This window comes from Geotrypetes seraphini, chromosome 10, assembly GCF_902459505.1.
Source record: "Geotrypetes seraphini chromosome 10, aGeoSer1.1, whole genome shotgun sequence".
In the NCBI taxonomy this organism is placed as follows: domain Eukaryota; kingdom Metazoa; phylum Chordata; class Amphibia; order Gymnophiona; family Dermophiidae; genus Geotrypetes; species Geotrypetes seraphini.
This window is the reverse complement of record NC_047093.1, coordinates 18,714,360-18,740,542: the sequence shown is the minus strand read 5'-3', so window position 1 is coordinate 18,740,542 and position 26,183 is coordinate 18,714,360. Positions and strand designations below refer to the sequence as shown.

Below are 26,183 nucleotides of genomic sequence, written 5' to 3'. Positions count from 1 at the left end.
ATAATAAACTTGAAACTTTAACTTTTTACATAGTTTAAATGTTGGGGGTTTTTTTTCCATTTCTTTATTATTTTCAAAACTTACAGTAAGTGTAACAATAAATACCACATTTTATACATCAATGACACACTTAATATTCCATTAATATCCATTTCTGAATTAGTCCCCCCTCCTAAACAATCACAGTGCCCATCACATAAAATTTCTTTTTTTTTTTTACATTTTATTTATTCATTTTTAAATTCTTACAACAAGTGAATTAAACATAATACAAACAATTTTCATATATCACTTGTATTTATAATCAAATATTCTTGTAATATAAAATACATACCCCCCTTTTTATCAATATTCCTATTCCATATGATATACATATCCCTCCCCATCCCCATCTGTCTACTACCCATGTGCTAAGATATGACACTATATTATTATGACACTATATTATTTGGTACAGCAATGAGAACTCAGAGTCCGATTTCTGCAAATAATAACAAGTTATTATTAATATTGACAGGGGTCACCATGCAACAAATTACTCAAAACTGGAAAGATTATACTAAATTAAATTATACATTTTGGTGGAATTCAGTCTGTCACATATATAAGATGGAAAAGATGTTAGCGTTACAACAAGGGAATCTTAATAATTTTAAAAAAATATGGGAACCATTGACTAATTACTCTAATGATCAGATATCTTAGCACATAAAATTTCTATAATGAACCCCAATATATTTAAATTCATTAATCTCTCAGACCCCCAACCTCCCCCCTCCCAGATGTGCATGTTATAGGGAAAAACAATAATTAAACATTACAATATTTTGCGAATGGCTCCCAAGTCTCCTGTAGTTTAAATGGTTTTAAGGCTAAAATGTGTGTCAGTGGACAGGATTTTATGCCCTTTACTTCTGTTTCACTGCAGCTGAATTGATATGCAAGTCTTTTTCTTACTGAACAGAGAAGCCAGTCCGTTGCTTTTGGTACATTCCCTTAAATCTTGCATTTCACTCTTTTCTCTCCTTTCTAGCTCTCAGCAGTGGGAAGAGAACATTGCTGCTTTGTTTGCAGATGAACCACTTTCCCGCAGAAGAGCTCACTATCTGATGTCTGAGCAGGAGCTTCGAGAGAAGTCAGAAAACCTGTCTCAGAGGCTACAGGAGCTTGATCTAGTAAGTGCCCTGATTCCTGTACTGATTTAATAGGAGGTGAGTATGGCCTAGTGGTTAGAGCTGCTGTCTCAGCATCCTGAGGTTGCGTGTTCAATCCCAGCCTGCTGCTTGTGACTCTGGGCAAGTCACTTAACTTGTCTTTGCCCCAGATTTTGAGCCTGCCAGGACAATACAATGTTCCCCATGAATTCACTAATTTGCGGTATTCTCCGACCACCTCTTCCTGTACTTTTTTTTTTTTTTTATAATTCTTTATTCATTTTTAATTCTTACATCAAGTGAATATACATAACAAATTTCACATATCACTTGAATTACAATCAAATATTCTTATAAGAGAAATTAAATACCCCCCCTTTTATCAATATTCCTATTCCATATGCTATACATTTCCCTCCCTAACCCCAAACATAAACTATCCATGTGCTAAGATATCTGATCATTAGAGTAACTAGTCAATGGTCCCCATATTTTACTAAAGTCGGGCTACACCAATCAGGAGCTGCGTGTCAAATCAGCTCCTGACTGATGTTGCCTTACTTTAGTAACAGGAAGAGGCGGCTGGAGCATACCGCAAGTGATTTTCTTTACTCGCCAGCGCTCCAGCTGCCCTCTCTTGCCTTTTGACAGTCGAAAAACTATATTTGCGATTTTTTGAAATTCGCAGGGGTTCCTGGAATAGAACCCCCATGAATATCGGGGAACACTGTCCTTGATTACTATTCAATATATTGTATCATGAAAAAGTGGTTAATAAATAATAGGTGATAATGTTAAGTGGCAACAGAAGTGTTTGTATTTTAAAATGGTAAGTAACCAAAATGTGACCATCATGGTAAAATGTTCTTGAATCAGTGGCATAAATACTGCCCAAGCAAATACGGGAAGACCTCAGAGGCTCCCAAACATCAAATGAAATTCCCAATTTGCCTTTAGCAGCAGGAGAAAGCCTAATCTCTTGCTTGTTCTACTGCTACTTATCAATTATATAGCACTGAATGGCATTTGCAGCAGAAGTTTCAAGTTTATTATGACTTGATATATCGCTTTTCATGTCCAAAGCAGTTTACAACATTACAATGTTAAAAAGTTAAAAATAGTAAAATTGTGGGAGTTACAAACACATATACATAGACAGACAAATCTAATAAACAGCTACACCTGATACAAAAGGGAAGAGGGTAGGGTTACATTGCTATGAAATAAAAAGGTGGTGGGGAAGGAAAGGACAAAAGGCCTTACTGCAAAGTTTGTCAAGCTCAAGGTCTAGGTCTGGAATCCCAATGAGGATAACGTATCAAGGAGGCAGATAGATCGAGAAGGATGAGGATAGAGTAGAGGCCTTTTGGATCTGGCCAAGAACAGGGCAGTTTCCGTGCAATGCAGCGGGCAAAAGCCTGACTGAAGCGGATCCAGAATAGCTTGCATAAGGCTCTGGCTTTGGGAAGGCTGTAAAATCAAGCACTTATCCTTCAGGCACAGTCAACTTGGGTAATTAATTTGAAGAAAATTGGGAGGTAGTGCAACAACACTGTCAGAGAGAAGTTTAGGGTTTTGTTTCAATATTTATCTTACAGGGTTTTTTTATTTTAGCATTTAGCTTCCCAGTGGTAGCTCAAGATGTGTTATATTTAGGTATATTAGGTATTTCCTTTTCCCCAAGGGCTTAAAACCTATGTTTTGTATCTGAGGCTATGGAAGGTTAAGTGACGTATCCAAAGCCATATATTACATATATTATATCCATGTACTTACAGGCAGTCCCTGAGTTACAGACGCCTGACTTAAGTATGACTCATACTTAAGAACGCAATTGCAACTTAGTAACATAGTAACATAGTAGATGACGGCAGATAAAGACCCGAATGGTCCATCCAGTCTGCCCAACCTGATTCAATTTAAATTTTTTTTTTTTTTTCTTCTTAGCTATTTCTGGGCGAGAATCCAAAGCTTTACCCGGTACTGTGCTTGGGTTCCAACTGCCGAAATCTCTGTTAAGACTTACTCCAGCCCATCTACACCCTCCCAGCCATTGAAGCCCTCCCTTGCCCATCCTCCTCCAAACGGCCATACACTGACGCAGACCGTGCAAGTCTGCCCAGTAACTGGCCTAGTTCAATCTTTAATATTATTTTCTGATTCTAAATCTTCTGTGTTCATCCCACGCTTCTTTGAACTCAGTCACAGTTTTACTCTCCACCACCTCTCTCGGGAGCGCATTCCAGGCATCCACCACCCTCTCCGTAAAGTAGAATTTCCTAACATTGCCCCTGAATCTATCACCCCTCAACCTCAACCTCAACTTATTTGATTTCACTGAGCAGTATTTCCAGTAGGGCCCAGACTCCTCCACTTCTCCTACAGCAGATCCAGGAATGATGCAGGGCCACATTAAGAACAGTGTGTGGTTGTGCATGCTGTACCTTAGAGGGAACACTGTTTAAGGGATAGTTGGCCCTTTTGTCAGCTGGGAGCAGAGGTAAGCAGCAAGAATCTTAAAATCTACAAGTTCTGAGTTACATACAAATATGACTTAAGAGCAACTGTAAAAATATAACTCGTTCTTATCCCAGGGTCTGCCTATATTTTGTACCTGGGGCAATTGAGGGTTAAGTGACTTGCCCAGAGTCAGAAGGAGCTGAGTATGAATCAAATCTAGTTCCCCTGGTTCTGAGGCCCCTGCACTAACCATTAGGCTACTCCCTCACAGTATCTATTGTTTAATTTTATTTATTTGGTTTTATGTCACGTCCTCCCAGGAGAGCCCAGAATGGGTTACAAGTTTACATATATTAAAGTGTATTTATAAAAAGTGATGGCAAACATGGCAGGACATTGTTTGACAAAGATAGCAAAGCATAGTAAAACATAACATGATGAAACATGGTATGGTGAGAAATATAGCTATGATATAGTCTAGGAGTGGGCAACCATAGTCCTTGAGGGCCACAACCTAGTCAGAATTTTAAGATTTCCACAATGAATAGCATGAGATTGATTTGCACGTACTGCTTCTGTTGTATGCAAACACATCTTATGTATATTCATGGGGAATATTAAAAACATGACTGGGTTGTGGTCCTCGAGAACCATGGCTGCTATCCCCAATATAGACCGTTGTTGGAAGGCTGTTGCTGCTACTGAGACACTGGTGTACAAGAGGGAAAGTAATTTTAAAAGTATACAAGCTGGCTAAATTGTAAGTTCCCTTACATAGACAGTTTAGATCTTAAAAGAGCAAACTTTACTTAGCTAGTCTCCATAGAATAATAGCCTTTTATAGTTCTACAGTTTTTTTTAAGCTTGAACTTTCTGCTAGAGAGAGTTTCTGGCAGGCAGAGCAGGGTCTAGCTTAACTATTCTCCAAGTGAAAAAATATTTCCTCCTATTGATTTTTTTTTTTTTTTTTTAAATATCTTTATTCGTTTTTACATTATGCAAACAAGTGTACAATAATTCAAGTCATACTATACATTCTTCACTTGAAACTCTACATTCATTTTATACCATAAACTATCTCCCCTCCCTCCCTTTCCATATATTACCCCTCATAATGTCATAAAACCCACCCATCCCTCCTCCCCCCTACATATATTTAATGGGGATAAATATAATTATTTATTTATTATAATACTCAATTAATGGTCTCCACACCTCTTTAAATTTCTTATAATAACCTCTCTTGATTGCCAATGTTTTTTCCATTTCATACACCTGACAAACCGAACTCCACCAGAAACAATAATTCAATCCTCTATAGTCTTTCCAGTTATGTGTTATATGTTGGATGGCAACTCCTGTTAAAATCATTAACAGTTTGTTATTATTTGATGAAATTTGACTTTTGGCCCTCATAGACATTCCAAACAAAACTGTGTCATATGATAGGGCCACAGGATTCTCTAACATACAATTTATTTGACCCCAGATCAATTTCCAAAAATTATTAATAAAAGGACAATAAAATAATAAATGATCTAGAGTTCCAGCCTCAAGATGACAATGCCAACATCTATTAGACTTAGAGCAATCCAATTTTTGTAAGCGAACAGGGGTCCAGAGTGCTCTATGCAACAGGAAAAACCATGTTTGCCTCATAGACGCAGACATTGTATATCTTATCCTCCAAGACCAAATACGTGGCCATTGAGATGCATTAATTTGATGCTTAATCTCAATGCTCCAAATATCTCTAAGTACAGTCCTTGGTTTTTTATTTAAATATCCAGATAATGTTTTATACCACTGTGCGGCCTGGTGATCCATAAAATCTGCCTGGAAGCATAAGAATTCTAGAGTAAAATGAGTATTTAAAGACTTCCATTCAGGGAACCCTGCCTGAATAGCCTGCTTCAATTGCAACCACTTATAACTTTGTTTTTTATTAAGTCCAAATTTATGTTGCAATTGTGAAAACTCCAGCAGCTTACCATCATTAATAACATCATCTAAAGTACGTATTCCTGCTTCAATCCAATCCTTCCAGACAATCATAAAACTGCCTATTTGTATCTTGGAGTTCAGCCATATATTTTGACAAGTAGATTTTTGAATAGTAATAGGAGTTAAGTTGTTTACATACTTTAATGTTGTCCATGTGTCCATTAATATCCTATTGGTTTTCCTTATTCTAGGCATTTTAATGCTAAGCAGATGACGAAGCCTGATAGGAGACATGAGCTGCCACTCCAACCATAACCAATCTGGAAGCTTCTCCATGAGTTCTGGGAGGACCCAATACATACCTTGGCGCAATATATAGGATTGATGAAACCTATAAAAATTTGGAAAATTTACCCCTCCCTCCTCAATTGGTTTTTGTAAAGTCACTAGAGCAATTCTTACAGCTTTACCCAGCCAAATAAATTTACTAAGAATATTATTTAACTTTTTGTAAAAAGACCCCTGAAAAAAAACTGGTATCATTCCCATTTGATAACAAACCACAGGCAATATCATCATTTTGACAGTTTGAACTCTTCCCCACCAAGATAAATGTAAAGGATTCCATTGCTCACATAACTCTGTTACTTTTTGCAATAAACTTTTTTCATTCATTATAATTGTCTCATCAAGCGTGTTTTTTATCCATATACCTAAGTATTTTATTCCTTCTTCTTTCCAAATAAAAGGTAATGAGTCAAATAATCCTTTTGTGCAATGCACATTTAAAGGAAGAACTTCTGATTTAGTCCAATTTATTTTATATCCTGAAAACTTTCCAAATCTTTCAATCAAAACCAATAAATTTGGAATGGTTGTTTCCGGATTCCTCAAATGAAGTAATATATCATCCGCATATGCAGAAACTTTATATTCTTTATCTTTATGCGGTATACCCTGTATCTCCTCCTCTTGTTGAATAGCTAATAATAAGGGTTCAAGCACTATATCAAAAAGTAAAGGAGACAAAGGACATCCCTGTCTAACTCCCCTTTGCAATTTAAAACAATCAGAAAAATTATTATTGATATATAATCTAGCAACAGGAGAGCTATACAGAGTTTTAATCATTTGTATAAATCCCGAACCAATACCAAACCACTCCATGGCCTGATACATAAATGTCCATTCCACACGATCAAAAGCTTTCTCTGCATCTAGAGACACAGAAAAAGCCGGATCTCCAATTTCTTTTGTTAAATATAACATTTGCAATGCCAATCTGGTGTTATTAGAAGAGTGTCTCTGAGCAACAAACCCTGTTTGATGCATACCAACTATGTGAGGAAGAGCTTTTGCCAAACGTGTAGCCAAAAGTTTGGCTAATAATTTACCATCTACATTTATCAATGAAATAGGCCTGTAATTTGAAACCAACATGGGATCTTTATTTGGCTTCGGCAAAACAATAGTTAATGATTCTGCCATAGTGCCTGATATACAACCTTTCTTTAGTTGATTCTGATATAAATTTAATAAATGAGGTAAAAGAGTATTTTGAAATGCTTTATAAAACTCTACCGTAAAACCATCACCACCTGGAGCGGTCCCTACTCTAAGAGATTTCAATGCTGTTTGTAATTCTTGTAAAGATATTGGATTTTCCAAACTTCTCTTTATATGATCAGGAATCTTCGGACCTTCAATATTATTTAAAAACACTATACCATCTTTTTCTTTATTTAAATAAGACTCAGAAGAATACAGGTTTTTATTTTTTTTTTTTTATAATTCTTTATTCATTTTTAAACTTTCAACAAGTGTACAATATAAGTAATACATAGATTTACTAACATCACTTGATAAATCTATCAAGATCATAACAAAGGTATATATATCTAAACCCTTCTTCCCCCCTCCCTTTCCATACAATTATTTAATTGAATCAATCTTTGTCATATTTCTTTTTTTACATTTTTATTTTTTTTTTCATTTATATAAACCCTCCCCTTTCCCTTCCAATCATAAATAATGTTAATAAAATGGTGTTTATTCATTACAAAACAATGTCAATGGCCCCCATATTTCATTAAACCTTTTATAATTTCCATTTTGTATTGCTATTGAACGTTCCATTCTATATATGTGACATAGTGAATTCCACCAGAAATTAAAATTAAGTCTTGTGTGATCTTTCCAATTTGTAGTAATATGTTGCATGGCAACTCCTGTCATAATCAATAAAAGTTTGTTATTACTTGCCGATATCTGACTCTTTTTCCTCATAGATATGCCAAATATCACAGTATCATAAGTTAATGCTACAGGATTATCTAATAAAGAATTTATTTGATCCCAGATCGAATTCCAAAAGGCTAATATATAGGGACAGAAAAATAAAAGATGATCCAAAGTCCCTACTTCAAGCTTACAATGCCAGCATCTATTAGACATTGAACTATTTAATTTTTGTAATCTAACAGGGGTCCAAAATGCTCTATGCAAAAGAAAAAACCAAGTTTGTCTCATAGATGCTGACAGTGCACATCTTATTCTCCAAGACCAAATTTGTGGCCATTGAGATGCCAAAATTTGATGATTAATCTCAATGCTCCAAATATCCCTAAGACCATTTTTAGGTTTTTTATTAACCAATTCACTAATAACTTTATACCACTGTGCGGCCTGGTGACCCAGAAAATCTGCCTGGAAGCATAAAAATTCCATGCTGTATTGAAAATTTAAAGTTTTCCATTCAGGGAACCCTGCCTGAATGGCCTGCTTCAATTGCAACCATTTATAAAATTGTGATTTATTCAGTCCAAATTTATTTTGCAATTGTGTAAACTCAAGCATTTTTCCATTTGAAATAATATCATTTAAAGTTCGTATTCCTGCATTTAACCAATGCCTCCAGACAATCTTAGTTCCGCCAATCTGAATCTTGGAGTTTAGCCATATATGATTTGTCGATTTACTAATAGGAATTTCAGTTAAATTACTTACATATCTTAGAGTTTTCCATGTATCTAATAAAAGTTTATTTTCTTTATACAATCTGGGCATCTTGATACTGAGAATGTGACAAAGATGTAAAGGAGACAGGAGTCGCCATTCCAAGTATAACCAATTTGGAGTGTATTCAATGAGATCTGGGAGGACCCAATACATACCTTGACGTAAAATATAGGCCTGATGATACCTATAGAAATTTGGGAAATTTACCCCACCCTCCTTAATTGATTTCTGTAAAGATACCAAAGCAATTCTAGGTGTTTTGCCAAGCCAAACAAACTTAATAATTATTGCATTCAATTTTTTATAAAAAGAGTTCTGAAAAAATACCGGAATCATACACATTTGATAGCAAACCACAGGCAATATCATCATTTTTATGGTTTGAACTCTTCCCCACCAAGATATATGTAATGGGTTCCATTGTTCACATAATTCCGAAACCTTTTTTAATAAAAGTTTTTCATTTTCTTTTACTGTATCTTCTATTGAATTTTTAATCCAAATTCCTAAATATTTTAATCCATCCTCTTTCCATACAAAAGGAAATGAATCAAACATAGATTTTATGCAATGCACATTAAGCGAAAGAATTTCAGATTTATTCCAATTGATTTTATATCCTGAAAACATTCCAAATCTTTCAATCAATTCTAACAAACATGGTATAGTTGAACCTGGATTGCGCAAATATAATAAAATATCATCCGCATAAGCAGATAATTTGTATTCCCATTCTTTCAAGGGAATACCCTGTATCCCCTTTGTCTGATTAATAGCTATCAATAAGGGTTCTAAAACAATATCAAACAGCAAAGGAGATAATGGACATCCTTGTCTAACTCCTCTATGTAATTTAAAACTCTCAGATAAATTATTATTAATGTATAATCTTGCCATAGGGGAGCTATACAAAGTTTTAATCATTTGAACAAAACCAGGACCCACACCAAACCAATCCAAAGTCTGATACATGAATGACCATTCTACCCTATCAAAAGCTTTTTCTGCATCTAATGAAAGAGCAAAAGCTGGTTCATTCATCATTTTAGTTAAATTTAATGTATGAAATGTCAATCTTGTATTGTTAGAAGAATGTTTGTTAGCAATGAAACCTGTTTGATGTACATCAATTATGTAAGGAAGAGCCTTTGCCAATCTTAATGCCAGTGTTTTAGCCATTAATTTTCCATCAACATTAATTAATGATATTGGCCTGTAATTTGAAACCATAGTGGGATCTTTATTTGGCTTTGGCAAAACAATCACCATAGATTCTGCCATAGTACTTTTAATACAACCTTTATTAAGTTGAAACTGATATAAATTTAGTAAATAGGGTAATAAAGAATTTTGAAATGTTTTATAGAATTCCACAGTAAAACCATCCCCACCTGGAGCGGATCCAACTCTAAGAGACTTCAATGCTGTTTCTAATTCTTTTAATGATATAGGTTCTTCTAAACTTCTTTTTATATGATCAGGAAGCTTTGGACCCTCAAGAAGATTTAAAAATTCCATACCTTTTTGAACTTTATCAATAGAAGACTCGGAAGAATACAACTCTTTGTAAAAAGCCAAAAATTGATTTAAAATGTTATTAGTTTGATTATGCATATTTCCTTTCTCATCTTTTATTGCACTTATTTTTATTCTTCTCTTTTTTGCTTTAAGATAATTTGCAAGTAAACTTCCTGCCTTATTAGATTTTCCATAATACAAGGTTTGCAGAGAAAACAAATCTTTCCTTGCCATTTTTGAAGAAATTTCATTATATTTGCCTTTAGCCTTTAATAAAGTTTGCAAATTTTCGTGATTCCAATCATCTATTAATTTGGATTCCAGCAATTTAATTTCTTTTTCCAAATCTGAAAATTGTTTAATAAGTTGTTTTTTAATATACGCAGAATAAGAAATAATATTACCTCTTATAGTAGCTTTAAATGCATCCCATAAGATTTCCGCATTAATATCTGCTGAGGTATTTATTTGGAAAAATTCCAAAATTTTTAACTTAATTTCTTCAAGAAAAGTTGAATCTGAAACCAATGTATTATCAAACCTCCATAATGATCTATTGTATTCATTATTATCTAGTGTAAGTGTAATCCACACTCCTCCATGATCAGACAAAATAATTGGATCAATGGAAGCTTGTGTCACTTGTTGCACTATGGAATTTGATACCAATATGTAATCAATTCTTGAAAAAGATTTATGAACTGGTGAGCAAAAAGAGAACTCCTGATTATTAAAATGAAGAATACGCCATATATCTTTCAAATTACAAGTATTCACCAAATTATCTAACCCTAATGATTTTATATTTTTGCTTGGTTTTTTATCCAAAAAAGGATCCATAACAGCATTAAAATCTCCAGCTACTATTAAATTAGAAGCAGCCAGTGGGAGTATTAATTTTTGTATATTAATAAAAAAATCATTTTGATTCGAGTTCGGGGCATAGATATTTAATAAAGTCAAAGTATTATTTCCCATTCTCATTTCCACTCGTATCCATCTCCCTAAAGGATCAAAATCTATCATTTTAAATGAAGCTAAACATTTTGTGTTCACTAATATAGCCACTCCTGCCTTTTTCCCTATTGCGGGAGCGAAAAAACAGTGTTTCACCCAATTATCTTCTAGCTTTTTGGATTCAACCACTGATAAATGTGTCTCTTGAATATAATACACATCAGCCTGTTGCCTTTTTAAAAATGCTAACATTTTTTTTCTCTTTACTGGGTGATTAAGGCCATTAACATTGAGTGAAAAAATTTTAATCTCCATCAATCCAAATAATTTTTACAAAAGTTCTTCCAATTATTATATCTGAACAAAAAACTGAAATCATTTGAAATGAATAAACACCACCTTCATTTATATCTCTCAATCCAACATCTCTACCCCAATTATCAAATCCCTTTAACCCCCCTCCCATCCCTCCCTCTCCCACCCTTAATATTGGCTGATAAAACCTGGAACTGCACATACAAGACCAAGTAAAGCTAAACTAAAAGCTCTATACAGACTTCAATTATAAAACAATATTGTATGTAATAATCATATGTATTTTTATAAATAATTTATGTAATATTCTCAAAATATTAAAAAATCAAAATAAGAAACTAAATAAAGATCTTCCACTCACATTATAAATGATAAAAAAGAATGTAAAACTCTGTCTGCTAAAAGTATCAGACTTGTAAGAAACCTATAAATGAAAATTAAGCATTAATAATATATTTTCCTTTTTTTTTTTAAATTATTGTTATTATTTATTTTTAAATACATATATTCCCCTTAAATATTCTCAAAGAAGCCTACTAAACCTTAAACTAGAGTCCCTTGAAAATCTTTGCTAACTGAAATCTTTTGTACTGAATTTTTATCACAACCTCCATTAACTCATCATAACCTATGATCTAAATCTGCCACTATAAGCTCTGTATATTAATATCTTATCTTCATGAATATATTGCAATAACATATATCAGAGATTCTAATATCTTAATAAGATATGTAACAGCAAAGGAACAAATCATTTCAACTTTAAAAGTCATCCTTTGAGAAAGAGATATTAAAGGCTCACAGAGAAACAAACTGCCTTTTTCATCAGCATTCCATTTCACAGTTTCCATTCAAAATAAACAGAGCCAAACTGTCAGTTAGCAGATTCTCAAATATATTAAAGATGAATAACAAATAAAATCAAATAAAAACCAAGAAGAATCAACTCCAACTCCAGGAAGTAAATAAGTCAAATTAAATTGACATCGGCTGCTCCCTTTGATTTAAAAACATTTCCAACTTCACAGGCTCATCAAAGCTCATAGTTTTGTTGTCAATAGTTATTTTCATAATCGCAGGGTATATCAGGCCAAATCTAGCTCCGATTTCTCTTAACTTCGGCCTCATGTCTAGAAATTTTTTCCTTTTATCTGCCGTTGTTTTAGCGAAATCAGGAACGATGTGAACTTTGGCATCCTGACATTTTAAATTTGCATGTTCTTTAGCCATTCTTAACACCTCTAAAACTTGCTGGTGTCTTAGCAACTTGAAAATTATGGGGCGAGGACCTTTTAAAGTATCCAGTCTTTTCACTGGTATGCGATGTGCACGTTCAACTTCTATCGGGTAATTAGATTTGAGGGGCAGGACTTTCATCAAAAAATTTTCCACAAATGAAACCGGATTATTTTTCTCCACCCCTTCCGGTACGCCCAAAAGTCTCAAATTACTCCGTCTCATGCGATTCTGGCAATCCTCGACTTCCCTGGTGAGTGCAAAGATTTTTTCTCTGTCCAGTTTATATTGCCTTTTTTCTGCTTCAAAACTGTCCATTCTCATTTCCATTTTTGTTGTTTTAATCTCCAGCACTTCTGTTCTTTTATTTAAAGTCATTACTTCTTCCTGTATTTCATCCAGCTTTTTGGCGTTTTTTAGAAGAATTTCTTTTATCTCTTGTATTTCTTTCCAGAAATCAATGTCACTTTTCTCTCTTGACAACGGACACTTTGAGGGTGTTGCCGGCTCTGGCTTAGATCTCTTAACACTGCCGGTATTAGAAATCCCCATTTCAGACTTGTTTTGTTTTCCTGAAGCCATCACGTTGTATTTTCCTTCGTTTCTTCAGTTAAAATGAAAATTTTATTTCAGTATTTTATGTCATTAATGTCTGTATGTACAGAGCCTCTGCCCTACCCGACCATCCTCGTGCACTCCCAAGCCACGCCCAATATACAGGTTTTTATAATAATTTAAAAACTGTTTTAAAATAGGACCAATCTGAAAATGAGTTTCACCTTTTTCATCTTTTATTGCATTCAATTTCATCTTTCTTTTTTTTTCACTTTAAGATAATTAGCCAATAATCTTCCCGCCTTATTTGAACTACCATAATACAAAGCTTGCTGACACATAATATTTTTTTTAGCCAAATTAGAAGAAATCTCATATTTATATTTTGCTTTTAATAAAGTTTGCAACGTAGAATTCTCCCACTTATTAATCAATTTTAATTCTAAATCTTTTATTTCGTGTTCCAGTTCCGTAAATTGCTTATTTAATTGTTTTTTAGAATAAGCTGAAAATGATATAATTTGCCCTCTCATCGTTGCTTTAAAAGCATCCCATATTATTTCTGTAGATATTTCCTCTGTAATATTATTTTGAAAATATTCATCCATTTTTAATTGAAATTCTTCACAAAATTTTGGATATGCAAGCAATGCATTATTAAATCTCCATACAGGCCTACCATTATCCGGGTCATTAAAATTTAAAGAAATCCACACTCCTCCATGATCTGATAAAATTATTGGTTCTATAGAGGCTTGTGTAACATCTTGTATTAGCCCATCAGAAACAAGAATATAATCAATTCTAGAAAAAGATTTATGAACATGTGAATAAAACGAAAAATCTCGATCATTAAAATGAAGAATTCTCCATATATCTTTTAAATTGCAAGAATTTATAAAATTATCCAACCCTAAAGATTTTAAAATTTTTTACTAGTTGATTTCCTATTTGATTTTAAAAGTATCTCCCTCTAATTTCAATGAGTGTCCCCTAGTCTTTGTAATTTTTAATGGAGATAAAAAAATCAGTCCACTTGTATCCATTCTACACCACTCAGGATTTTGTAGACTTCAATCATATCTCTTCTCAGCTGTCTCTTTTTTTCAAGCTGAAGAGCCCTAATATCTTTAGTCTTACCTTATACGAGAGGAGGTCCATCCCCTTTATCAACTTGGTTGCTCTTCTTTGAACCTTTTCTAGTTCTGCTATATCTTTTTTGAGATAAGGCAACCAGAACTGAATGCAGTACTCAAGGTGTGGTTGCACTGTAGAGCGATATAGAGGCATTATAACATTCTTAGTCTTGCTAATCATCCCTTTTTTAAATAATTCCTAACATCTTGTTTGCTTTTTTGGCTGCCACCACACATTGGGCGGAAGGTTTCATCATATTATCTACAATGACATCCAGATCTGATATAGCTTGGTTTTTGAAGGGGGAGATAAACTGGTTAAAACCTCCATAGTAGAGAATGACACGATGACTGTTTTCCCACTGGAGTGGGGAGTAAAAAAAACTGGTCGCCGTGGAGTGGTGAATGGCCTTGTCCCTGCCGTAAAGTCCCTGCGTTGCTTCCCTTCCCACTCCTCCCAGTCAGCAGCCCTCCTCGCGATCACGACACTTGCATCCTCCCATCGATGGCAAAAATTAAAAAACATCTGTTTATCTCTTCCCATTGTCTAGCCATCTCCCTCCCTTCCCCTCACCTTCGCAGTTGCTCTTCAAGAGTTTTCGCTTTCTGAGGTGTCCAGACATGGTACCCATTCTCACAAGACCCGCACGACTACCTCAAAGCTTCTCCTCTGACGCAAAGTGCCCAGGCGGAAACAGGATGGCTTTGGGCAGCAAAAATAAAAAACATCCATTCATTTCTTCCCCTTGTCTAGCCATCTCCCTCCCCTTCCCCTCACCTTCGAGGGTGCTCTTCAAGAGTTTTCTCTTTCTGAGGTGTCCGGATATGATAACCATTCTCACAAGTCCCGCGCAACTGCCTCAAAACTTCTCCTCTGACGCAAGCCACCAAGGTGAAAACAGGATGGCTTTGGTATGTCCCATCTGTTCTGTGCCAGTCTGGAGGGACAATAAAGAAGGAGAAATTAGGTTCTTACCTGCTAATTTTTCTTTTAGTCCCTCCAGACCGGCACAGACTCCACCCTGCCTTTTTATTTGGTTTTTCATGAAGAGAACTTTTTTCTGCGGTATCTTTTTGCCTTGGTTTTTTGGGTGGAATATAGTAAGAGCAGCAGCGTTTGGTTTTTCTGGCTAACTGGTGAACTGTGAAGACACCTTGAAGATTCTTGTTCTAATCAGTATCCAACAGTGTGTCCCTGTCCAATCCGGACAACTATTTTGTCTTCTCCGTATGAGAGTGGAGTTGTTGTGTTTATACTTCACAATTCTTTAATTCTTAGAGCTCCTGCTTGGCTATTCGTCAGACTGATTGTAGTTGGGACAGCACAGTCCACTTGTATTGCTGCCAAAAGTAAATGTGTTCGCAGTTTCTACCTGCTGGCAGAGGAGCTGGTCTGGAGGGACTAAAAGAAAGAAAATTAGCAAGTTAGAACCTAATTTCTCCTTCTTTTTCCCGAATCAGTGTTCAGTGGGTACAAGATGTATTTTATAGTGAAATTTCCTAACCAGACACGTACACAAACCTGATTAACAGCTACTTTTCCTTTGACAGATGTTAAAGAGAGCTCTGGGTGAAAAGTCCCAAGTAGACGAGTCCAGAGATGAAGATAAACTGTCCCAACACAGTGACAGCTTCATGGAATATCGAAGGAAGAGATACCAGCCAGGTGAGCTATTGTGGACCATGGGAGCTCAAAAGGAACATGAGTTGAGATAGTGAACTAAAATTCCAAGTGATTCACAGGAACTGACTGCAGTATTGATATTTCCTGTCCCCAAACTACAGGCCTCTTTTATTTTAATATTTAGATTTAACTTTTTCAGTAGCTAGCTGAAAAGAAGTTACATTCAGGTACACTAGACATTTCCCTGTAATCTAACTGGTCAATATTCAGCTGGTGGGTTTTTTCTGTGTTTTTTTTAACCCTGACTGCCATAGGCTAAATTTTAGGCCCCAGTGTTCAGCGCTAACACCTATTCAGACACTGGCATTTATTTATTCAGTGTTATATACCGTTCTCCCAAGGGAGCTTAGAATGGTTTACATGAATTTATTCAAGTACTCCCTGTCCCTGGGGGATTAAGTGACTTGATCAATCAAAAACTATACAGGATTAAGAGAGATTAATCTGAATGCTCCCAAAAATACCTCTCTTATTAAACTCTTAATTTCTTTTTATGAATAGAAACAGCGGTGAGTGCTTTCCTATTAGACTTATCTCTCGATCTGACGGAGGCCTACTTGCATGTTCCCATTCAGACCTCTCATCAGCGCTTCCTTCGCTTTGCGATCTTGGGTCGGCACTATCAGTTCTGTGCGCTTTCCTTTGGCCTGGCCACGGCAAGGTGAAGGTGGTCGTCGCGACAGCCTTGCAGTCGGAGGGCATTCTGGTGCACCCCTACCTGGACAACTGGTTGCTTTGGGCGAAGTCATTGCAGGAGAGCACCCGGGTTATGACTCGGGTGGTGGAGTTTCTTTGGTCGCTGGGCTGGGTGGTCAACCTTTCCAAGAGTCGGTTGGTCCCAGCTCAGCATCTGGAGTACCTTGGGGTTCTGTTCGACACCTCCTTGGTGAAGGTCTTCCTTCCAGAGGCCCGGGTAAGCAAATTTCAATCTCAGATTTGCCTTCTTCTGGCGTCCCGGTGTCCTCGGGCGCAGGATTTCCTCCAAGTCTTGGGGTCGATGCAGCGTCCCTGGACGTGGTGAGGTGGGCGCGGGCCCACATGCATCCTCTTCAGTATGCTCTGCTCCGGAGGGGTAGCCCCAGAGGCACAGTTTGGATGTCCCTGTCCCTCTGTGAGGCTTGGCGCGCTGCAGTATTCGTTGGTGGCTCCAGACCTCTCATCTGGTTCAGGAGGTGAGTCTAAATCTACCGCAGTGGATGGTGCTTCTCACAGATGTCAGTCTCCTCGGTTGGGGGGCTCAGTGTCTAGGTCACTCAGCTCAGGGCACATGGTCCATGGAGGAGGCGTCCTGGTCGATCAACGTGTTGGAGATCAGAGCTGTCCATCTGGCGCTGTTAGCCTTCCGCTCCCTTTTGATGGGCAAGTCGGTCAGAGTCCTGTCAGACAATGCCATGGCGGTGGCTTATGTCAATCATCAGGGGGGCACCAAGAGCGCTCAGGGGGCGCAGGAAAGGCGGCTTGGCTCATGCTTTGGGCGGAGTCCCACCTTCTGGACCTCTCGGCCTCTCACATAGCCAGGGTGGAGAATGTTCAGGCGGACTTCCTCAGTCGTCACATCTTAGATCCCAGAGAGTGGTGTCTCAGCTCCGTGGCCTTTCAGTTGATAGTGCAGGCTTGGGGTTAGCCCCTGATGGGCCTGATGGCCACGAGTGGCAACACCAAAGTGCCCCACTTCTTCAGTTGTCGCAGGGATGGACTGGCCGAGGGTCTGGATGCTCTGGTTCAACCATGGCCAACGGAGGGGCTGTTCCCTCCATGGCCATTAGTGGGCAGAGTTCTTCTCCGCATTGTTCACCATCCGGGTCTTGTGGTTCTGGTGGCTCTGGATTGGCCTCAACGTCCATGGTACGTGGATCTGTTGGGGCATCTGGTGGCGGATCCTCTTCCTCTGCCTCTCTTGGACAACCTTCTGATGCAGGGTCCCATTCCCATGTTTGACCCATCTCCCTTCTGTCTTACGGCTTGGCTCTTGAAAGGGGTCGCCTTGGTAAGAAGGGGTATTCAGATAAGGTGATCTCTATGCTCTTGGGGTCCCGGAGGCTTTCTACCTCTCGGGCTTATGTGCGGGTTTGGCATCTCTTTGAGGGGTGGTACCAGACGCGGGGAGTGGTCTCTTTTCATGCTTTCCTGCCTAACATTCTAGAGTTCTTGCAAGATGGCCTGGATAGGGGCCTGGTTTGGTCTTCTCTCTGGGTTCAGCTTGCGGCCTTGTCAGCCTTTCAGGGGTTAGTGACAGGTCGGCATTTGACAGCCATTCCTGATGTGATTCGCTTTTTGCGGGCGGCCAAGTTGCTCAGGCCTCCCGTGCGGCCCTCTGTTCCATCTTGGGATCTCAGTCTGTTCTATTTGTTTTGGTGCGCCCGCCCTTCGAACCGTTGGGTGGCTGCTCTTTGAAGGACCTTACTCTGAAGGCAATCTTTTTGGTGGTCATTACTTCCGCTAGGCGTGTTTCTGAGCTACAGTCTTTCTCTTGTAGGGTTCCCTTCTTGGAGTTTGAGGCCTGTTCCTTCTTTTCTGCTGAAAGTAGTTTCTCTTTTTCATGTCAATCAATCTGTGGTCCTCCCGGTCTTGGGTAGTCGGGAGGGCTCTTCTGAGCAAAGACAGCTGCGCAAGTTAGATGTCAGTTGGGTCCTTCGCTCTTATGTGCAGCGGACCTAGGATATCAGGAAATCCGATCATCTCTTTGTCCTTCTGGCGGGTCCTCGCCTGGGGGCTGGCGCTTCTAAAGCTACTATTGCATGCTGGATCAAGGAGACTATTGCTTCGGCTTATTTTCTGAGGCAGAAGCCTGTTCTGGAGTTTCTCAAGGCTCATTCCACTCGGGGTCAGGCGGCTTCTTGGGCTGAGTTGTCACTTGTGCCTCCAGTGGACATTTGTAAGGCTGCGGTTTGGTCTTCCTTGCATTCCTTTGTTAGACACTATTGGGTAGATGTGTCAGCCCTTCGGAGGTCCCGCCCATGAGAGGGACTGTTTTGGTACGTCCCATTCGTAAAGATTAACCTCTACTGGTCTGGAGAGTGCTAAAGAAGGAGACATTAAGTTCTTACCTGCTAATTTACTTTCTTTTAGCTTCTCCAGACCAGTAGAGGTCCTCACCCTGTCTGTTATTGTTGTGTTGGGGCTGTTGCGTGGACAGTTTTGTTTTTTGCTGTGGGTTCTAGTATTTTTCTAGGGCCGGGGAGAATTGATGAACAGCGACTGTGGCTCTACTGGCTTAGCTGGCGAGCTGTGGGGACAATTTCCTTCTGGTATTTCTCCTCTGCATTTTCCAACAGCATTTGGGTATGTTAGTTGTTACTCCTGTTCGGAGTATTGTTTATTTCTGTTTCCAGTTCTTAGTTCTGCTTGGCTATTCGGCAGACTGATGAGAATAGAGAAGGGAATATATTATGTTTAAATATGTTTATTGATTTTACAAGAAAATGGCATCACACAAGACAAACCATTATCCTCCCCCCACCCTCCCCCTCCCTATCCCCAACACCCACCCTCCCAACATCCCACAGTAACAATGATCAACCTCCATCTATTGAAGTATTACAAATTCAATAAGTGACTTCGTGCTTTATGAGTCAATGTTAACCAGAATGGTTCCCAAACAGAACTAAATAACCGGCCTCTGGGTGAGTCCAATGAAGTCAAGGACATACGCTCCATCGAGGCTTGACGAAGCATAAGAATTCTCCAGAATGACAAAGTTGGTGGGTCCGATACAATCCAGCAATGTAGTATAGTTTTCTTTCCCATGAGGAAAGTCCTGGCCAAAAAACCTCGGAAACCTCTCGGAGACCCCCGAGGAAGTGGGTCCATCGTGAACAGCAATTCCGGACGGCTGACATATCCCTGATGCCACATGGAAGTAATATGCCGCTGTAGTTGAATCCAAAAGTCCACTATCAATGGACACGACCAGAACTGGTGTCCCAGCGTTGCTCCTGGATGAGCGCATTTAAGACACGTATCCGATGTTCTGAGGTTAGCTCGATACAGGTACGTTGGTGATCTGTAGAGTCGTAAGTAGAACTTATAGTTCATTTCAATAAGGGTCACATGTGAGGTAAGAGAGTGGATAGAGTGAAGACCCTGTTGTATATGATGGCCAGTCACCTCACAGGCCAGATCCTCCGTCCAGCGGGCCGCATAGGCTTCATAAGAGATTGACCCCAGACTGTCCCGTAAAAAGCGTAAGTGGAATTTCAAGGGGATTTGTGTCTGTGCTGTTAAACACAAGGCTTCCGAAATTGTCTCCTGACATTGGTTCGTGAGCCCCTCCGGCGGGAGAGATCTGACATAAGATGTCATCTGAGCATATGCCAACCAGTCCCGAGGCATCCAACTATATTCAGTCTGCATTACCGCAAAGGATGGCACCATGCCCTGGGCTGTTACAACCTGTGAGATATAGTGCAAGTTTGACGTTTTCCACACAGACATCGGAAACCGAGACGTCCCAGGTGGAAAGTCTGGATTGTCCAGGAAAGGTAAGTATGCTGTAGCGGTATGGTTAATCTTTAGCATTTTACACAAACGTCTCCACACTTGACGTAACGGTTGAAAAAGAAACTTTCCAAGAGGTGGTGGACCCCCCGGGAGACGCAAAGCGTGCAGCAGATAGCTAAAGTGGTATGGGGAGCATAGGACTAGTTCCGAAGAAGTAGCCGAAAAATGGCTAGTCCCCCGGAACCAATCACTCAGGTGTCTCATTTGACACGCCTGAGAGAACAGTCGTATACTATGAAGACCCAGTCCCCCCTGCGCCCTGGGAAGCATCAAAACTGACAGTGAAATTCTGGCCTTTTTCCCATTCCATAAGTAAGAAGTGAGGTATTTCCCCACCTCCCTCTCATGTTTGACAGACAATAATATAGGGAGCATTTGAAATATATAGAGCCACTGGGGCAACAGCACCATATTATATAAAGCAATTTTACCCATGAGTGATATCGGAAAGTCCCTCCAAAGTAACAGTTTCTGTCGTGTAAGCGTCATGAGTGGTAGGACATTCACTGAATATATGCTGGTAATGTCTATTGGTATTTGTATACCTAAGTATTTCAGAGAGGTGGTAGCCCATTGTAATGGAAAAGGTCCCCTCCACTGGGCAGGGAGTCCTCGAGACAGAGGAAGTGCCAATGATTTCTGCAGGTTGAGTATCAATCCCGAATATAGACTAAATTCATCTAGGATGGCTAATGCTCTTTTCAGGGAATCCTGTGGGTCGGCTAATGTCAGTAACATATCATCAGCATACGCCAATACTCGTAACTGGGAGTCTCCTTCCGGGAGTCCCACTATACCATCATCTCTCTGCAGTGTTCTCAGGAAGGGATCCAGATAGAGTAAGAACAACATGGGAGAGAGAGGACTACCCTGTCTCGTACCTCTCGCAATTTGAAAAGACGGCGTCTTCGTACCATTCACCAGAATGCTGGCAGTGGGTGACGTATATAACAATCGTATCATATCATAAAACCAACCGGTAAAACCCATATAGGAAAGTACCGAGAATAGGTAGTTCCAGTTGACTTTATCAAAGGCTTTCGCCGCATCTAAGCTAACCAAAATTCCATCTGTGCGTGTTATGTGAGCTCTGTGCATGGCCGTCAAGAGTCTTCGTACATTGAGTACCGAATGGCGCTGCTTGACAAAGCCAACCTGTTCAGGAACTATCAGTTGGGGAAGCAGTGGTGCCAGTCGATTGGCCAATACCTTATCCAATATTTTAATATCTACATTAAGTAGAGATATGGGCCTATAAGATTCTATATCTGTGTCTCTTTTCCCCGGTTTTGGAATTAATGTTATGTATGCATGGTTTGCTCCCTCCGGAAAAGCTCCCTCCTCCTCTGCCGCTTGATAATATGCCTCCAAGGGTCCACAAATTTGTGTAAGTAATAATTTATAAAATTCCGGGGAATACCCATCAGGGCCCGGAGATGTTCGATTTTTCATTTGCTTCACAGCTGATTGTATTTCCTTCCCCTGTATTGGCCTATTTATAGCGGCACGCATAGGAGAGGACAATCTTGGCATCCCCGCATCCTCCAAGAAGTCCCCCGCCTCCGGTCCCCGTGTGCCCTCCACCGAAGAGTAAAATTGTTTATAATAACGCAGAAAACTATCAGATATGTCCCCTGTGCCCGTCACCTTCGTTCCATCAGGTAAGTGCAAACAAGGAATATATCTATCAGGCCGTCTAGCTTTGGTGAGTGATGCAAGTAGTCTACCCGGTTTGTTCCCATATCTATAGTATTTATGTTGGACGAAGTATAAGTGTTTTTTTGTTCGTTCATGAATCAGAGAGTTTAGGGCGGCCTGAGCTGATATCAAGAGTTCATTAGAACCTCTTGTAGGATGTGCTAGGTGTTGCTTCTTAAGCATCTTGCATTGCCGCTCAAGATGTATAATGCCCTGAGATACGCGTTTTCGATACGCCACTACATAAGCGATAATGTCGCCTCTAAGAACTGATTTGGCCGCTTCCCAAAATAAGAGAGGTGTCTCCCTATGCTGAGCATTAAAACGAAGGTAGTCCTCCCATTTCTCCGTTAGGTATGTTATAAAGTCTTGATTATCCACTAAATAAGATGGGAACCGCCACCCACTAAAAATAGGAGATGTGTCAGTAAGTATATCTACCCATATCGGACAGTGGTCTGATACGGAAAGGGGACCTATCTCTGAGGCTTCAATCTGGGAAAATAATGAATTTGAGACGAAAATGTAATCTATTCTGGAAAAGGATTGGTGTGCCCGAGATTGATGTGTAAAGTCCCTCTCTCGTGGATGTAATAATCTCCAAGGGTCTACAAGATCCAGTGCCTCACACAAATAGGGTAAGCCTTTGCTCGGAGGCAAGCTTTGGCTGAGGCCTGGCCCCGTACGATCCTGCTCCGGATCCAGAACTTGATTAAAATCGCCCAAAATCAGTAACGGTATTGTAGGGTCATGTTGACCTAAAGTAACCAGGCCCTGAAAGAATTTGTGATCGTATTGATTAGGGCCATAAGCTATGAGAATGTGGAATACCCTGTCTGATGTGGTCACCTTACAAAGTAGGGCTCTACCCTGTGTATCTGCATGTATCTGTTCCACCCGTCCCGGAAAGCCTCTACGCACCAAGAGGGCCACTCCAGCGTGTTTAGTAGTGGCCGAGGCAGAAAAAATCTGGCCCACCCAGCCCTTTTGTAATTTAGCATGTTCAGTCATAGTTAATCGTGTTTCCTGCAAGCAGGCAAGATCTACCTTGTGATGTTTTAACCTGCTCAAGATCTTGGTCCGCTTCACTGGAGAAGTTATGCCCCCGACATTCCAGGACAATATTCTAAATGTCCTACCACTCATCGGGACCACCGAAAAAGAACATGGTCAGCAGTGTATCCTGACATCCCCCAGGCGCCCAGCCCTCGCCTGAGGAACCACCAGCACTGAAATCAACATTGGACCCATACATATTCTCTACTTTTCGTAACCATGTCACATGAGAGGATAGATCAAAAAGTACACACTTCCCAACATTCAAACCCCCCCCCTCCCTTCCCAATCCCCCCCTTTTCCCCCCAATTCCCCCCCCGAAACAGTGACCCATCCTGCAGCACTACGATACAGGAAGGTAGAGCACGTCTATGATGCGTGGAAACTCGTCCCCCCCTTATACATAACATGAAAATTGACCCATAATTGGGTAAACAGCATTAACCATGACTTGTCGTGGCGAAGCCCACAGAAGTATGTAAACCTTGTCCAATATGTTCAGGTCGTTGATGACCCAGGGGCCCCCAGCTTATTAATAAAGTCCCCAGCCAACATCTCTGAGTCAAACACATGCCATTTACCCTCTAGCTGTATTTTCAGAACAGCAGGATAGAGAAAGAGGAAGCGGCATTTAAGATCAGCCAACCTCCTACAGAGAGGGTAAAATACTTTCCTTTTTTCAGTTAATGCAGCCGAGTAGTCCTGGCCGATACGGATGGGGTTAGAGTCATAGGTCAGGTTTTCTCTTTTAAGTCGGAATTCTCGGAGTATCTCCACCTTATGTCTATAGTTGTGCAGTTTTCCAATCACTACCCTGGGCCTCTGAGCATTCCCGGACCTAGGTCCCACACGGTGGACCCGTTCAAAGCGTGCTGGGCCCAGGCTAGTCGGCATAGGCAGTTCGTTGGTTAGCCATGTTTCCAGCACAGATAGAAGAGTGGAGTCTGGAATCGTCTCAGGGAACCCCATAAAACGTAAATTCCCCCTTCGGGACCTATTTTCAAGGTCCTCCAGCTTGGCTTGCTGTTGATCCAGTTGCACTTTCATGCGTGCCACGTCCGTTGTGAGGACACGTGTCTCATCCTCCGTTGTGGAAACACGTTCTTCCAGCACTGTCACCCTGGCCGCCTGGTCTTCCATTATTGTTTCAAGTTTTGTTAATTGGGCAGACAGTTGCTCCATACTCGGAGAAATCGCTTGTGTTATTAAAGCTTTCAGTTCCGCCAGCGTCTCCGGCGTGAACTGCTTCAGCACGCCGCCTGTGGGATCCGCCATCTTGTCATCCGTAAGTTTACTTTTGTCCTTATCTTTTTTCGCCGACTTAGAGGACATGGCTGGTTGGGTCGCGGTCAGGAATCTGTCCATATGATGGCCCGCACAAATCGCCGAAGTTCGCTGTCGTGCGCTCGCCGTTCGTCCCGATTTTAACGAGGAAGGGGGGAACGAGCTCCGGAGCTGGCTAGGCTACGTGCGCGCCGGCTCACAGCATCACGTGACTTGAAGGGAATATATTATATACTATTTCACAGTTTTGTTTTCAGTCTCCACCTGCTGGTCATGATTGGATATATACTCATTCGCAAAGATTAACCTCTACTGGTCTGGAGAAGCTAAAAGAAAGTAAATTAGCAGGTAAGAACCTAATTTCTCCTTCCTCTGTGTCTGAACTTACTTGGCGGTGATATTAAAATGATGCTCATACAACTAGACCTTACCGCTGCATTCGACCTGGTGGACCATAGCATCATAGAAACATAGAAACATAGAAAGGTGACGGCAGAAAAGGGCCACAGCCCATCAAGTCTGCCCACTCTACTGACCCACCCCATTAAGTCTGAGTGCTGATGACTTAGTTCCTTAGCTCGACCCTCGTAGGGATCCCACGTGGATATCCCATCTATTCTTAAAGTCGAGCACGTTGGTGGCCTTGACCACCTGCATCGGAAGTTTGTTCCAATGATCCACCACCCTTTCCGTGAAGAAGTACTTCCTGGCGTCACCACTAAATTTCCCTCCTCTGAGTTTAAGCGGGTGCCCCCTTGTGACCGAGGGTCCCATGGGAAAGAATATGTCGTTTTCCATCTCGACACGACCTGTGACGTATTTAAATGTCTCAATCATGTCACCCCTTTCCCTGCGCTCCTCTAGAGTATAGAGCTGCAATTTGCCCAGTCTTTCTTCGTATGAGAGACCCTTGAGTCCGGAGACCATTCTAGTGGCCATACGCTGGACCGACTCGGCTCGAAGCACATCTTTACGGTAATGCGGCCTCCAGAATTGCACACAGTATTCCAGATGAGGTCTCACCAATGATCTGTAAAGTGGCATGATGACTTCAGGTTTGCGGCTGACGAAGCTTCTCTTGATACATCCCATCATTTGCCTTGCCTTGGATGAGGCCTTCTCTACTTGTTTGGCAGCCTTCATGTCTGCACTGATGATAACTCCCAAGTCCCGTTCTTCTGAAGTCCTAGCTAGTGCTTCTCCATTCAAGGTGTATGTTCTGCATGGATTTCTACTGCCAAGATGCATGACCTTACACTTCTTAGCGTTGAAACCCAGCTGCCATGTCGAGGACCAGATTTCTAACGTGATCAGATCTTGCGTCATACTATCCACGAGATTGCTTTCACTTACTATATTACACAGTTTGGCGTCGTCAGCGAACAGTGTTACTTTACCCTGAAGCCCCCGGGTCAAGTCCCCTATGAATATGTTGAAAAGGGATGGTCCCAGGACTGATCCCTGCGGCACTCCGCTAGTCACCTCCGATGTCTCAGAGAGGGTGCCGTTGACCACCACTCTCTGAAGTCTTCCACTCAGCCAATCAGTGACCCATGCAGTTAGTTTCTCACCCAACCCCATCGATTTCATCTTGTTTAATAATCTGCGGTGCGGTACACTGTCAAAAGCTTTACTGAAATCCAAGTACACTATGTCTAGAGACTCTCC

General features: G+C 40.2%; 1 protein-coding gene across 5 annotated transcripts in view; it reads left to right on the top strand.

Annotated features, from left to right (window-relative positions):
• The window catches only part of CEP95 (centrosomal protein 95), a 125,227-nt gene that overhangs the window by 61,145 nt on the left and 37,899 nt on the right, over positions 1 to 26,183 (top strand). For all 5 annotated transcript variants that reach the window (XM_033962076.1, XM_033962073.1, XM_033962072.1 and 2 more), the window contains 2 exons: positions 1,034 to 1,175; positions 15,845 to 15,959. In XM_033962076.1, coding sequence (XP_033817967.1) covers positions 1,034 to 1,175; positions 15,845 to 15,959 — 257 coding nt within the window. The remainder of the gene's footprint in view (positions 1 to 1,033; positions 1,176 to 15,844; positions 15,960 to 26,183) is intronic.